Source organism: Daldinia loculata (assembly GCF_022478755.1).
Source record: "Daldinia loculata strain CBS 113971 unplaced genomic scaffold F4817scaffold_3, whole genome shotgun sequence".
Taxonomy (NCBI): Eukaryota; Fungi; Ascomycota; class Sordariomycetes; order Xylariales; family Hypoxylaceae; genus Daldinia; species Daldinia loculata.
The window spans coordinates 904,323-918,700 of NW_026054857.1; the positions used below are offsets into that span (position 1 = coordinate 904,323).

General features: G+C 47.3%; 6 protein-coding genes across 6 annotated transcripts; 2 read left to right on the forward strand and 4 right to left on the reverse strand.

The window, feature by feature from the left end:
• Nucleotides 1-956: 956 nt before the first annotated feature.
• On the reverse strand, nt 957-4,210 carry F4817DRAFT_136134 (Coatomer, beta subunit). Its single transcript, XM_049297816.1, has 4 exons — nt 3,751-4,210; nt 3,268-3,688; nt 1,216-3,217; nt 957-1,162 (listed from the first exon to the last, which is right to left on the reverse strand). Exons 1-4 carry the CDS (start codon nt 4,053-4,055, stop codon nt 1,011-1,013), a joined length of 2,880 nt encoding a protein of 959 aa, XP_049163344.1. The 5' UTR covers nt 4,056-4,210; the 3' UTR covers nt 957-1,010.
• Nucleotides 4,211-4,577: 367 nt separating this feature from the next.
• F4817DRAFT_136163 (Mago nashi protein) lies at nt 4,578-5,951 on the forward strand. The gene is made up of 5 exons (XM_049297817.1): nt 4,578-4,938; nt 4,999-5,036; nt 5,130-5,225; nt 5,339-5,490; nt 5,578-5,951. Exons 1-5 carry the CDS (start codon nt 4,901-4,903, stop codon nt 5,719-5,721), a joined length of 468 nt encoding a protein of 155 aa, XP_049163345.1. The 5' UTR covers nt 4,578-4,900; the 3' UTR covers nt 5,722-5,951.
• On the reverse strand, nt 5,937-8,061 carry F4817DRAFT_136212 (vacuolar import and degradation protein-domain-containing protein). Its single transcript, XM_049297818.1, has 5 exons — nt 7,754-8,061; nt 7,125-7,682; nt 6,895-7,045; nt 6,384-6,741; nt 5,937-6,210 (listed from the first exon to the last, which is right to left on the reverse strand). Exons 2-5 carry the CDS (start codon nt 7,635-7,637, stop codon nt 6,144-6,146), a joined length of 1,089 nt encoding a protein of 362 aa, XP_049163346.1. The 5' UTR covers nt 7,638-7,682; nt 7,754-8,061; the 3' UTR covers nt 5,937-6,143.
• Nucleotides 8,062-9,508: 1,447 nt separating this feature from the next.
• Nucleotides 9,509-11,016, reverse strand: F4817DRAFT_356085 (tRNA guanosine-2'-O-methyltransferase; the record flags this gene model as incomplete). Its single annotated transcript, XM_049305745.1, has 4 exons — nt 9,509-9,693; nt 9,749-9,954; nt 10,007-10,851; nt 10,903-11,016. The coding sequence occupies 4 exons, from the start codon at nt 11,014-11,016 to the stop codon at nt 9,509-9,511; spliced, it is 1,350 nt and encodes a 449-aa protein (XP_049163347.1).
• Nucleotides 11,017-11,405: 389 nt separating this feature from the next.
• Nucleotides 11,406-12,917, forward strand: F4817DRAFT_136241 (ribonuclease P 40kDa subunit). The gene is made up of 6 exons (XM_049297819.1): nt 11,406-11,665; nt 11,722-11,869; nt 11,928-11,990; nt 12,058-12,159; nt 12,218-12,343; nt 12,402-12,917. Exons 1-6 carry the CDS (start codon nt 11,522-11,524, stop codon nt 12,896-12,898), a joined length of 1,080 nt encoding a protein of 359 aa, XP_049163348.1. The 5' UTR covers nt 11,406-11,521; the 3' UTR covers nt 12,899-12,917.
• F4817DRAFT_136242 (ankyrin repeat-containing protein) lies at nt 12,918-13,763 on the reverse strand. The gene has a single exon (XM_049297820.1). It carries the CDS (start codon nt 13,582-13,584, stop codon nt 12,937-12,939), a length of 648 nt encoding a protein of 215 aa, XP_049163349.1. The 5' UTR covers nt 13,585-13,763; the 3' UTR covers nt 12,918-12,936.
• Between the last annotated feature and the right edge of the window lie 615 nt (nt 13,764-14,378).

Genomic DNA, 14,378 nt, shown 5'->3' on the forward strand with positions numbered 1-14,378 from the left:
GATTAGCTACCGAGATCTCCAAAGACATAATGAATATTCGTATATCCATCCTTTACCACATTGCCTTGGGTATTGCTTCATAACCACACATACACCAATCCTCCCACATTCATGCCTAACACCCTACCAACCAAATCTTACATAGGTACCTACGTCGACATTCCCGCCCTGCAAGTGACGAGATGCGCTCCCCGTCGAGTAAGCCACCTATGCATGTGCCGAGCTGAGCGATTTGCCGCCTATACATGCCCCAGGCCGTTAGCTTCGCGATAGAGACATTCTTCCCAATGCAGATAGCAGAAGCGCGTCTAATAAATTAATGTCTACCCCTTCAGTATACACTTGGCGGCATATCCAAATGTCGATGAAGGGCTTGTCGTTTGACAAACAGCCAGCGGCCGTTTTAAAACGCGGTTGAGGTTCCACGCCAGCACGCCAAGCTGCTTGACACAACCATATGCATGTTGCTGCTGCACAGTTCGTGCGTGAGAAACTGCCAAGGGATATAGACTGGTCGTGTTGATCTGTTTGGCTTAATTATTTCCCCCCTTTTTATATGTATAGAAATATAGTAGTAAGCTTCGTGGCACCAAGCACTATGCAAACAACAGAGGCAGATAACGAGAGCAACAAGTTACTTGTCCAAGTGTGGCAGGTGTTTTGTATTAGAATGAAAATAGATTATTTAGCCAATGAATAGCATCTTACTACTCAATCTAAGGACCACATCACTACAGGTTACAAACACGTATAGCCGTATGCTTCGTCGTAATAATTTGCATTGTCTAAATCATAGCCGAGGTACCCCAGCACCTCGTCTTTGGTCCGTGCTATCTCGACACGAGCATTCATTCCACTTGCGACATCAATCATCTTGGATATCACTACTCTATCGTTTTTAGCCTCCCAAAAGACCCTCTTCGTCAGCTCATTAACGACTACGAGTTACCGTTGCGAGACGGGAATTGGACTGCGCTGAAAATTATATACTCCTAGATATTCCCCTCCCATCAAGCAGCCGCTGTACCAATCTTGTTCAAACCCTTAAGGGATCCCAGACTCAGCGCCAGTCCTTGTGACCTGCTTCTTATGCGGACGAAACCTGTGATTGGCCCATCCTCGCCTTCCTTTTCGATACTCAGATTTGCTAGAGCATCCTCGCCTGCAAATAGTTAGTTGGGATTATCGAATAACTGGCTGACAGTGAAAACTTACCAAAGACACTCTTGGCGTATAGATTGGCGCTCAGGAATTGACAGTCGCCCTTCATGCTGGCTTCTGGTGTCAAGCAGTTCATATTCGTGCAGGCCATCAATTGTTCCAGGAATTCGCGGAGGCTCTTGGCCTTGCTGTTGATGTTGACCTTGTTCTCCCACTCGAATTCCGTCCACATGGTGCGGAACTGCGTTTCTGTACATGTTGCCGGCTGGATATAGTCCATGATATCGACATGTAGATCGTTAAGAATAACGACGTTGGTGTCTGTGCTGTGAGCTCCGTCGTATACTACGTTGCCAAATATAACTCCGGTATCTGTAGATGAAACCTTAATCGTACATTGCACGTTGTGGAAGTCGTGCGGGCCAAGGTTCTGCGTAGTAGGTCGTTCGACAACCTTGAGGTCGCCGAGGGTAGCGAACTCGACTGACAAGTTCTGGAGAGTCTCGGTGGTTTGGTTGACCAAAAGAACATCCAGGACGATGTCGAACTGATGTACTTTAACATACGCCTCGGCGTATACGGGGTCGGAGAAACCAGTAAGCTGAACGACACGGCTTAATTTCGACGAAAGGTCCTCTGATACGGACTCTCCACCAGTTGCTTTCTCGAGGTCAAGCTCGATCTCGTCGGCACCGTCCGCCACGTTCTTCTTGGATAGCTGTCGAATCTGAACAACATCATCGACTTGGACGGCGGTCTTGGCCTTTTCGAAGGCAACCTTTGCCGCCCGCTTCTTCTCTTCAACCTGCACCATAGCACGGAAAGCCTTCCGCGTATCGTCGAGGAATACCGTTTCCAATTCCTTCCTGTCGGAGAACTCCGCCAACGACCGAACACAGGACATTATCCTGTCGACAGAATCCTCGTCGATGGGGGCCTTGACGAATTGCGACTGACCAACACGTATGATGGAAATCATGATCAACATAGCTTCGGCCTTTAGAGCATTCGTTCGGGCCTTGTCCGAAGAGATCTCGGAATGACGCATGACCAACTTGGTAAGAGTCGCCGAAAGAACGGCGGCCAAGTAGTAGTCGCCCTCGAGAATGAGCTGTCGTAGTGGAGGCTTCTGAGCAGCTTTGACAGCCTCTAGTTTGGCGGCGGCAGCCGAGCCGCTGGTAAGGGCTGTCTCGGTGGCGTACGTACCGTCAGCCAGGACCCTCCTTGAGCCTGACGGCGCCGTCGACTTCGAGTGACCATTGACCTGCTCCTTTTCTTTCTCCTCATCGCCGTCGACGTTGTCTAATAGTCGCTGTTCGGAGGCGAGGATAGGTATCTCTCCTAGACTCGCACGTATCCTCTTCCACGCATCTCGAATATCGGATTCTTCCAGAGAATACTCGCCAATGATCCAGATGATTCCACGGTAGACTTTGCCTGCTCTGACCTCGCTGAGAGTGTCGACCAATCGCGAGACGATAGAGGGCCGTAGCTTAGGGAACTTCTCGACTACTTCCTTGACGAAGCTGATGACGTCGACAGCGGAAGTATTGCTGAAGTCGGCGATGAAGTCCATGAGTAAATCAACTACGCTAGCTGCTACTTCCGAGAATTTGATAGCACACTGGTGAATGGAGTGAATGAGGAGTTGTCGGTATTCGGCGTTCTTCTCGTATTCCTGATCGACAGTTTTAGACAGCTCTTTCTTAAGCAGTAAGATAACCTCTTCGACATTCTTGCTCGACACCATCTCTAGCGCGATAGAAAGGGCCTTTCGTCGGACATCGATATCGGGACTAGATAGCGCACGTAGGATCTCCATCACTAGATCGTCTAGCACACCCTCATTCTTCTGTCGCAGTTGGTCTACTCGGTCGAGAACGATAAGTTTCACATTGTTGTCGGCCTCTTTAATGCTAAGCTCGATAAACTTTGCCGCGGCCGCCTTTACCGCAACGGGGTTGCTGGTCAACGCTGTTAAGGACGAAGCAGCTTCGTAAACGACAGTTGAAGCTCCGGCTTCAAGTAGATCGAAAATGAGTCTCAAATAACGGGCCTACGATTATTAGTCGCTAGCCCACAAACTTGGATTCTGGGCTGTTTTACCTTGTGCTGGGAATTCTGAACTGCATCTTTTCGGATGAACTCGAGCTCGACCAACTGTAGTAATTCCTCGGCGTTTGGAATCCCCTCGAAGACGGAGCTTAAGTACACTAAAGCCTTCTCGTGGTCAATGCTAGCCAGAGCAGCAAACGCGTTGCGCTTGCAAGTGGCATCGCTTTCTCCCTCGAGGAAGGCGGCGATCAGCTCGGAAGCATCTGGAATGAGGGACGGCGAATGTAAGAAGATGGAAGAGATGGCGAAGACGGCATTCTTTCGGACGTAGGCGTGGCGATGCTCGAGACAAGCACGAGCCGATGATAGTAGGGGCTCGATCAGCTCTGGTTCTCGTAGCTTGCAAAGGAATCGCAGCGTATTTCCCCTGATGTACTCGTTCGGATGTTGAAGATCATTTCTAATGCCATTGCTAAACCCAGAGCTGTCAGCAACCGAGTTTGTATGCTATTCACAACTTCTTTCTGTACTCACCAGACAAGAATCATCTCCTGCTTTAGTTTACCGGTGGAGTCGAGCTTGGGGCAGATCTCGTAGTAGAAGTATAATAGCTTCTTCAAAGGCTTATATTTCGAAGGCATAACGAATCGAATGATGTGCATAAGGAGCTGAGGCATGGGATCGCCGTTCAACATGACAGTTAAGACGCGCTTCATAGTATCGACCTTTGTCTCATCTGTGCCCTTCTCCAGCTGCATGCGCAGATCCGACATGGATGGGACATCTGCGGTATTGTCCTGGTGGACCAAGCTGTAGGCGTTCTCGAGGAAAGTCGTCATGCTGGGCAATTGTTGCGGCTTCCGCCGGCGTGGTGAACTCGGGGAGATCTATGAGGGTGTATGTAGGTGGATAGACCGACGAGAAGAAGGAGAGTTAGATAAAGCTTAGGTGGACAGTTGAAGTATTATATTGGAGGTCGTGTTCGGGGAATAAGGCTCGAGGGCTCGTGTAGATTCGTAAATACAAGGCCGAAATAGAATTGAACAATTAGAAGAGCCGTCCCAGCAGTTGAAGAGGTGGTTTAACGAGGTCAATGCGATCATGCATCCCAGAGGAAGTTGGGCTGGGTCGGGAAAGGTGAACGGCGGTGATGCTGTTATGCTGTTATGGAGTTGATAACAATAATCCGTCCAGGCTGGCCCCAAAATCCAAATGTCCAGCAACTGCACAGAAATCTGTCCCTCCTAAAATGGATTGGGTTTGAAGAATACGGGGATTTGATTGGTTCATATGCAACGTTGAATTAAATAATCCGTAACCCGAATATTAGCCAGGTTAAAGTCGTTTAGGTATGGGACAGCCTCAACTCAACTGTGGCTTACGCTCTTTGTTAAGTACATGTACCTATATCGGGTACCTAAGTACTTTATACATGTGCTTCTAGTTCCAACACTAAAGTTCCCACATCTTAGCTGTCCCCTGCCCCGCCGAAACTTTCTAGAGCTGCACTGCCAAGCCATCGTCTAGTGAAGCCTCGTCGCAACATTAACAAGGCTAAATCTAGTAACACCCTCTGGAACGCAGTACTACCGTCATCAAACTCACCAAGCCGAATCTGAGACCAAGTATTGTCTTTCTGTACTCGTACAGCTGTCTTATTCACAACAACAGATTGACTACCAACATGGCCTCCACCGGTGAGCCTTTCTACATCCGATATTAGTACGTGCAAGCTGCAAATAGACGCGAAACTTGAAGCTTGAAGCTAATTGACCAATACAGCTCAGGTCACTCCGGTCGATTCGGTCATGAATTTCTAGGTACGCGTGCCCACGATTCCCCTGCTCTTCTGTCGCCCTCGTTACCTATCCATATCCCTATAGAAAAGTAAATAGAAACTGACAATAGCATAGAGTTCGATATTAGAGTAGTAGGCGATGGTCGAAGCGCCGTAGCTCGATATGCAAACAACTCCAACTACAGGAACGACAGTCTAATCCGAAAAGAGAGTATGTCAGCACCTCTTACTACCCTATCTACCCTATCTTCCTCGAGCGAACTACCATTCCCAGAGCCAAGAACCCGAAGTAGCAGCTAGAAATAAGGCTAACGAAGAAAACAGTGTGTGTCAGTTCGTTAGTAGTAGATGAGATCAAGCGCATCGTCAAGTCGAGCGAGATCATGAAGGAAGACGATGCCAAGTGGCCACAGAAGAACAAAGATGGTAGACAGGAATTGGAGATTCGCGTGGGCAACGATCACATATCATTCGAGGCGAGTAGATCCCCTTTATATTCTCTGCGCCGTAACTTAGCCTGGACAGTATCGTAGAACGAGTGCTAATGCCAATGGCAATTATAGACAGCCAAGATTGGTTCCCTAATCGACGTGACGGAATCGGCAGACCCCGAAGGACTACGGGTGTTCTACTACCTAGTGCAGGATCTAAAGGCGCTCGTCTTCAGCTTGACATCACTTCATTTCAAGATCAAACCCATCTCGTGAAGAGCTAAGATAGATAAGGCGCACAAGTGCGAGTTTACGATCATCATTATGTATACATAGAGTAGTACGGCATTTCCCCCCCGAACCCCTTACAATATACCCCCTTGCCGCGAAGTTGTGAAATGCTGCAGTAATCCCGTCTGTCGCGAACGTGATGTGATACCTCCCTAAAAAAAAAAAAGAAGACCAAGACCCAGACCGCTGCGCTGGACTATGCTCGGTGTCAAGTTCCGTACTCCTCCCTATTTGCGTTGCAGAAATTGAGATGCCAGTTTATACCATCCCGTATGATTTCCTTCGCCTGCCAAAAATTACTTACTACTACTATTCGAGCGAGTGGTCGTTGCTGTATGCTATTCTGACGTCCACATGCCGGGCATCAACTATCTTTTCATTCATTCCGTACGTAAAACCGTATACGGCTATCGAAACTCCACGGCGCCGAAACACCCTCTATCCTCTACGTGCTTAAGCTCCAGCTGCTGGAATCTACGATGGAAACCGGTCGTGTTAGCAACAGTGCTCTTGTGTTTGTGATGTAGTAGACACGGGGCAGAAACGAAATAAAACACGGCATTTGATGCACATCAATGTCTACACGTATGTGCATATATGAAGCATAATAGGTATAAAAGATGACAGGTACAGGGGGGAAAACATACTTCTCGCTCTTGGAGTGGAAATATATACCACTAACGCTTCCTTCCTTCTGGTTGAAACAGATATAGTAGAAGCCTTCGAAACTGGCTCCATTAATGGTGCGGACACGATGGTCGGGAACGAGGAAGTGTTCCTTCCAACGCATGAAAATGTTCTCTCGCTGAGCCAAGTTCGGGATAGTGACGGGTCCCTTTCGTACTTGTTTGGCGTATTGTCGGAATGCTGTGAATTTGCTCCAGTGACTCAGATCGATTTTATCCGTTGCACCCCAGCCCGCGTGCTTTGTGATAAATTCGTATTTACTGCCGATAATCTCGCCCTCGAAATACGTCGTCAACGTCGGGTTATCTTCAGTTAGGCCTGGAGGTCGTACGTCATGTTAGCATATGTGGTCTTGGGTCCCGAGGTTGGGGGTGGTGAGGGGGTGATGCGCCACACCGACCGAGTCGGTGAAAGAACAGAACCCAATGGAACGAGATTGGACAGAAGTGGTAAATCAGCTGGTTGACTTACCCTGGATCCTGAGAAAGCCGCAGAGGAATGACTCCCTCAAGTCGACATATTTTATTTCGACTTGCACGTCGTATACTTGCCGTTCCGATTGTTGCGTGCCGTGGAATTTACTGCCCGGCCGTAGGAAGGATGAGGGAGATGTCGGTATTATCTTGAACGACGTCAGCATAAGTTCGTTACGGTAACGGGTATAGTCGCTTATTCCCCTTAAAAATAGGGGCGTAACTTACTCGAATGTTGGAATGGTCGTATCCCATCGAAGGCGCATAAGCGTCCCCCGGTTGCAACCGACCGGGCATTACGCCGTATTCCAATTTCTCGCCGTCTGCGCCGATGGAAGTTACAATATCGTAATTACCACTCGATCGCTGCAGCCCTGATGGCGCATCTGTGTCACTTCTGGCTGATGCATCGTGGTCTGCATCGGTGGGCTTATGCGCTGACGTGGTCTGGGATAGGGTACCGGAGCGGTCAGGAGAGAGTGTAGTGCGGCTCATTAAGCCCGGCCCAGGGGATTCTGTGGCGGATCGCGAATCTGATGTGTCGTGTTGAATATTGGCGTGGAGTGGTGCGCTGACTGGTTCAGGGGATGACGACGTTTCTGGAGTATCGATATTCATCTCGAGTCCATCATCTTGGCTTGATCGCCAACTACTAGCCGTAAATCGGAGCGCTTCTTCGGGGTCGGGACATGACGAACTATGTGTTCTCGGAGGGAGTTCTGGGGGCGGATTACTAGGCATGACTGTTGATGTTGTGTAGTTTTTGATGGGATTTGTGTGGCGACTCTTTGTCTCCCCTTTAAGTGAATGTCTCGTAACAACGCGAAGGGGCTTGCGCGTAAGGTTGGACGACGAACCCAAAAGTGTACAAGCAAATTAATGTAAGATTGGTCCAAGTAAAATAATAGAAAAAAGGTAAGAAGCCTCGCCGAAAAAAAGAAGTATCTCGTGATGTCAATCAAGCAAAGTTAGAAGTTGGTTTAGCAGTGAGGAAGATTGAAGATTGGAGAGACGTCCCAAAAAAAGGGTCGAAGAACTAAAGCCGTACGTAAACTCGTGAAGGTCGGCTTAAACTTGTTGCAGGATTGTAGCAAAGGCGTACAGTGCTACAGTGCCAGAGTTGCCCAGGCGTTGGAGGTCTGGGGGTGGAGAAGAATTAGGACCCAATAACTAGGGTGGACAGGGGCGGTGAGCCTATTATTAGACCCGTAGTATAGCCCTTGGTCTTGGTCTTGGTACCTTCACCGCATGAAGCGCGCATATGTAAGCTTTTATGCGACTGGGAACAGGAAGCACATGGCAAGAAGGAGAGATAAGCAGAGCCTGATAGCGACGACCGTACGATACCGACGATATAATATTAATAGAATCCTTACAGAGCAGGATTCTAGAAGCCAGGAACAATATTACTCAACAGTCAGCAACAAATTTTGAATGACACGCAATAATCCTCAACACCAAAAGTAGTTTTTGGAATAAGAGAGTTGCACCCGATGATGCAGGAATTATATAATTGAGAATTGGATATCAAATATGCTAATGCCAAACCCACTACACGAGCAATACTTCGGTTCGCATCCGGAGGTATCGAATAGGAATGTTCACTCGAATTCTATGATGCTTTTCCTATGAGAGTGCTGCCTCATGCGTGTCTTAGACATCATGTGCCATGTGCTGCATACATGTACACATCGTGCATGCCGCAATAGTATCTTACGTATAAGTTCTGACGGCAACACGGGTGGCGCCGACTAAAGATTGTGTAGAGAAGCTTAATTAAACGGCGAAGTAGAGGTTGACCATATATTTTATAGACTCGACCTACCTTCTAGTTTGATATAGGTATCTACGTTACGATCATGACTTTCTCATCAACTCCGAGTTACCGAACTTGCGGCGCGTCGCGTGCTGAATCTTCGGTTCTATAATACACGTATGTCGCCAACCTCCACTTAAGCAACCACGTGAAGATGCAAAAAGAACCTTGCTCGACGGGCTGAGCGGGAGCAGTGGATATGAGGGGAAGAAGTCTAGACGAACATTGGATACCTCATAATGTAGTTTCCTGCACGGGGCTTAGCGTTGATGGGGGTAGCTGCTGATTGTCAAATGAGTAAATCACCGAAATTTCTTAGCAGTTAGTCTAGTGCTTGGTATAGAGAATTGACATATTGGTATTCACTACTAACGGCATGGTGTTTTCAGAGTTGAAGATCATGGTATTGCTACCCCTGAAGAGTCAGAGAGGTATATGTACGTATCTGGTACTTGTCTAAGGTTAGGTTAGGTACATACGCCCAAATATAGGGGTTTTACTTGGGAAATAGGGTTTGGCTACGATTAGCGCTATCAATCCTAACCTTTCCTTGTAGCGATACAAAATATACCAAGACATATCGATTTTCGAACAAGGTTATCTGATATTTTAGACTTCATCTTGAACCTCAGCTGCGCATACTTAATCCCCGCAATCAGCTTTGGGATTACCTACGTCGTACTCAAAGGATTCATCTTGTCAGCTTGGTACCAATGGCCAGCATAATGAGTATCCACTTTCCCTCCTATTAAAAAGGAGGTATGAGAAGATCATCGAAATAGGATCCCTCTACTAATCACCCAGCCACGACATCTGCGCTCGCTTCCTCTGGTTTGAATCCCCTAAAATACGCCCGGCGGAACGAATTTAAGTCATCTGCAGTACGGCCCTTCACTTGCTCTTCCCGCTTCCTTTGGGTCAACGCAGCCACGTCAACATCCGAATCCGGTAGACGGCGGTAAGTAATTAACCTTCGTGACCCTGAAGAACCTTGTCAGTCGAGACACCCACAAAAGTGGACATATAGCAACCATACATTTATTGAACACCTGCGAGCAAATGACCACGACGCTCAGGCACGGGTGCGTTGGTATAGGAATTTCTTGCTCTTCGTCATTAGCCGACGGCATCCAGAAAGACAGACGACCGTTGTCCACTAAGGTATCTGAGGCAAAGTCCAATATGTCATCTAACATAGCTGTGAAACTGTATGGTCTCTTCGGAGGGACAAATGTCGGTTTTCTGACTTTCGTTAGCGAATTGTGATCAGGTTTTCTGGGAATGCATAACTAACTGGTACGACCGCTTTCCCTTCTCCACGAGCCAGGCGTCCTTCTCCGGGTCTCTACACCCGAGAACTTTTAATCCCTCCCTCACGCCGTATGGTGGATCACAGACGATGCCGTCGAGTATCTGCGCTCTTCGTACGGGGCTGTTGGTCAAGTCGCTAACGAAAACGCCACCAAGTAGACTCTCCAGCCCGTATTGCTTGAAATTACCTTTTAAGCTCTTCTTCCCACCTTCGCCCCTGACGCTACGGCCATCGATATCGCTTCCCAGTCCAAGAGCGCCAAAATGCGCACATGCTATGGGAAAGCTGCCAGTCCCGACAAAGGGATCGTAGAAGATCTTCCCCGGTGCGGCAAGGGAAATGTTGGCCGTAACCAAAGCTAATTCCGAGTCCATAGAGGTCGTGCTGATATATCCTCGCTTTTTGAGGTCGTAGGTTTTGATTAACTCGCGCACGCTATGGCCCACGAGACGGCCAAAGTGTATCTTTAAGGGGTTAGGTAGGTTACGCGGTACGGAATCAAATTCCCACTGTTCGAATATAGTAAATTCCTGGTCTGGAGACTTTAGAAGAATTAATCCTTCAAAAGGAAGATAGGCAAAGGTATTTATGAGTGCCAATTTATTCTTATCCGTTCGGGAGCCCTGGTAAGCGTCTATGTTAATCTTAAACGAGACATCTTTATATTTAGGCCATAAGTGAGCAGTGTCACGTTTGACGGCGGCGTGTAGTTCGTCATATGTCTCGGCAGTACCCCAATGCTCATGGATGGTTTGCGCCAACACCGAGCGCCTTAGGAGAGCTTTTGCAGCGTCTTCGGACTCTAGCCGGACTATGCAGAAAGGCGACTAGAGAGTTTTGTAAGTAGAGTCTTAAGTAAATCAGTCATAGATTATTACCTCGTCGCTATAGGAAATAACCTCCAGATTAAGACCTTCGACGATAGCGAGCGACTGAATTTCTGGTAAACGGAAACTCTCATGAGACTGAGAGAAACGAATAAGGTATTCCATTGTGGACTGTGAGCCTTGGGCGTTTCGTAGTCGCTAAGGGCAGATTAACCTGAATGCTTTTGCTTCGTCTCTACTTATAAGCCACTCCATCTGAGGTTCAGAAATCCTGCTCGACAGCTGCCACTTGAGTCACCAGGTAACGAACGAATGAATCCGTGTGCGGGTTTCACAAAAATGAAAAGATGTTATGGTAAAAAAAGAGGGAGTGTTTCTAAAAGAAAAATGGCCGAGTGCTTGGTATGGCGCTACTATTGATTTCTACATGGCCCGCTTTAGTGCGATTTACTCGTTCAGATTGTTTGACATGGTATTCTCTAAAACATCGTAGTGCTATAAGAGAGACCATAATTAATTTTACGGTGGAGGGTTATTGTAACTTGAAAGTTCACGTTTCTGCCTCGATATCTCAATATCTCAATATCATCCTCCAGATTCTGGGCAATATATGCCTGTTCTATATAAGTGCGGGATCTATTATTCACGGTTTTAATATTCCCACTCTATAATGTTTTCGTTTTCAGCGCCGAGCGTTTATCAATCCTCAAAATGCTTCGTCACATACGGAGTAATGGGCCATCCTGATCCCCAAAATCTACCAAGCAAAGGAAAGCCATGGACTACGTTACTAGCGCAAGACTTCGTGCACAAAGTATGAATACCCGCATCTACATGATCCTATCGAAAACACTTGCTGATATGATATAGGTGGATCTAATCCTCCCAGCGGAACTGGTACAGCTCGTCAAGGACAAGATCATAGGTGATCCGAGTCGAGCACCTGTATTTTACAAGGTTATCATGACAGTTGGACAAATCTTAGAGGGCGACTTCTTCACCGAATACATCAAGATAGGTAATTGAGTTTCCGACTACTATCACCTCGCGAATGTTAAAATTGACGTGGTGACAAGGCAATATCATGATGCTCTCGGAGGGAAGAATAGATTCCGAGAATGTGTTTTTGCTGAAAGAAGGTATGCAAATCTTCCGATCCTTTTGCAATAATAGCTATAATTCACATATGACTAATAAACACTCTAGGCATGCTCACGATGTATCTCGACAAAGAGACGTATGAGCGAGCTGGGCTTGTTGGAAAACCACATGGAGTCAAGGGTAAACGAGGACTTAAACCGAGATGGGGTACGTTTAGCTCAATCATGTCTTGATCTTTGTCGCGACTGCTAATCAGCCCCTAAAGTTGTACAATTCGATCTCCGGAGTCCCTCGATGCTCCACGGCAAGAAGGGCTTTGACAGATTGGCATATGCGTGTAAGAATGTTTTCAACGCACCCGTCACCTGGCTTTTTTATAATCTTTCGAAGAGTGAGTTATCTATAACGTTTTTTTGACTTTTGTTATTACTGATAGTTGTATGGTATAGCACCTGTCCCTGATCCTCTCTCACGGCACTATCCCGTCAAGTATACGTCACACCCCAAGGTCTCTGAGGATATTTCTACAAAGTTACCATCGTTAAAACCCCCAATTGCTATCCTATCGAGCCAAGGCCAGTTAGAGCTGGATGAATTCGCTACAGACATATATGAGTGGCTATCTCTAGTCCGACTTGAAAGTCCACGAATCAGCATAGATGACAAGATCGACCCATATTTGTCCAATTACGCCGTTCCCGGTACTCCCGACGACCTTCAGGAAGGCAAGCTGTGCCGAGTTAGCTGGCAAGGTTTTATTCCGCCAAGGTGGACTCGACAAACCTTGGCGGAGGTAATACTCGCTCTGCCAGCCAAGTCATGGTTCTCGCTAAGCACTACAACATTCGCGAGGGATATCGTAGGGGACAGCACCGACTGTACCATTTTAAGACCACCTAACTCGCCAGGGGAGTATCTTCTCTGGGATGTCAGGAAACAGAATTGAAATACGTATCGTATTTCTAGTCGAGGAATTCAATTTAGTTAGTCTTGTCTTGGACGAACGTTACGATCCGCGGGATTACGTTCCGCTATGGCATCTTGGATTAGTTGCCTGAGCTCAGCTTGGCCAGCATCGGAGTGGAAGTCGTCCCGTTCAGCCAACTGTTCTATCCTTCTTCGAAATTCGGGATCAACTTCGAGTTCGGTCTCCTCTGCATCTGTGACTGTGCTAAGGGATATGCTGAGGCCTTCTGGTACGGGCGGCGCGGCGTTTGTGTCCCCATTGGTCCCATTCAACAGGGCTTGCGCATGACTGGCCTCTTCCTTGGTTTTTAGGTACTCGGCAACCTCTGGGTAATCGCCTTCTTCAACTATTTTCTGGAAAGCCGTATATCCTTCAGAGCCTTTGATCGTAATATCAGCTCCTAGCTCCTCAACTAGAGCGCGGGCAGCCTCGACAGTCTCAACCACGAAGAGAGCTGTCTCGTCGTCCTCGTCGCGCAAGTTGACATCCACATTAAACTCGCGGATTAGAGTACGAAGGAGGTCGAGATGATTATAACTTGCCGCCGCATGAACGAGGGAGTAGCCGTGAGAATCCTGTTCGGAAGCTAGACTAGGGTTCTCTCGAAGGAGAGGTAGTAGAGCTGGACTATTGTCGGCAGCTAAGAGGAACGGATTGGCAGACATGGCGACCAGAAAATTAGATACTCGGGTAGTTGAATTGAACGAGGTTATTTGGTACTATGTAAAAGAATAAAAAAGAAAAATAATTAGAAGTCTTTGCTATAACGACTGCCTTAGTACCTAATAGGCCGTATGCAAAATCGAGATTGACAAATTGAGAGTGGGTTAAGGATCGGCATGACGCATTGGCAAAATAAAATCTGAACCCCTCAGCCCCTCGCTAATAACCCCGCCATCTGTGTAAATAGGTAGTATTGACCGCCTTCCGTTTTAATTCAATCCCTCTGTGCCTACCTAGGGCAAGTTTACAGTATTTAGCTGATCTCAGTGTAGGTAACTGCCCTAAATGTACCTAAGGTAATGACTCAACGGCGAAGGTTACCTATGCCATTATTACCTAAGGTTTCCAAGTTGGTAAAGATATGGTACGTTAGGCTGTTACATATATGCACATAAGTCTAAACAGAGAATTTAAACAGAGCAAAGGCGCATCTAGTAAAGAGGCGGTGTTTCTAAAGTATTGGCATCTGACTCAGGCCGGCAACCAAATAGCTCTCCTAAGGCAAACTTTATCTTATAACGTCTAGGCATCTAATACGCCCTTTACCAAATAAAGGAGTTTCTCGGCCTATTATTTAGGCTTGGATTCTACAGCTAGAGATTTAATCTTGGAAGTAGCTGATGAGACGCCATTGCAACATATCTCGACTTATCAGTACTTTCACAAATCCACTACCACGATTTACTCTACGTCCCGAGTTCCATAGAGTACAGCCGCCCTCTATTGGGCACACGGC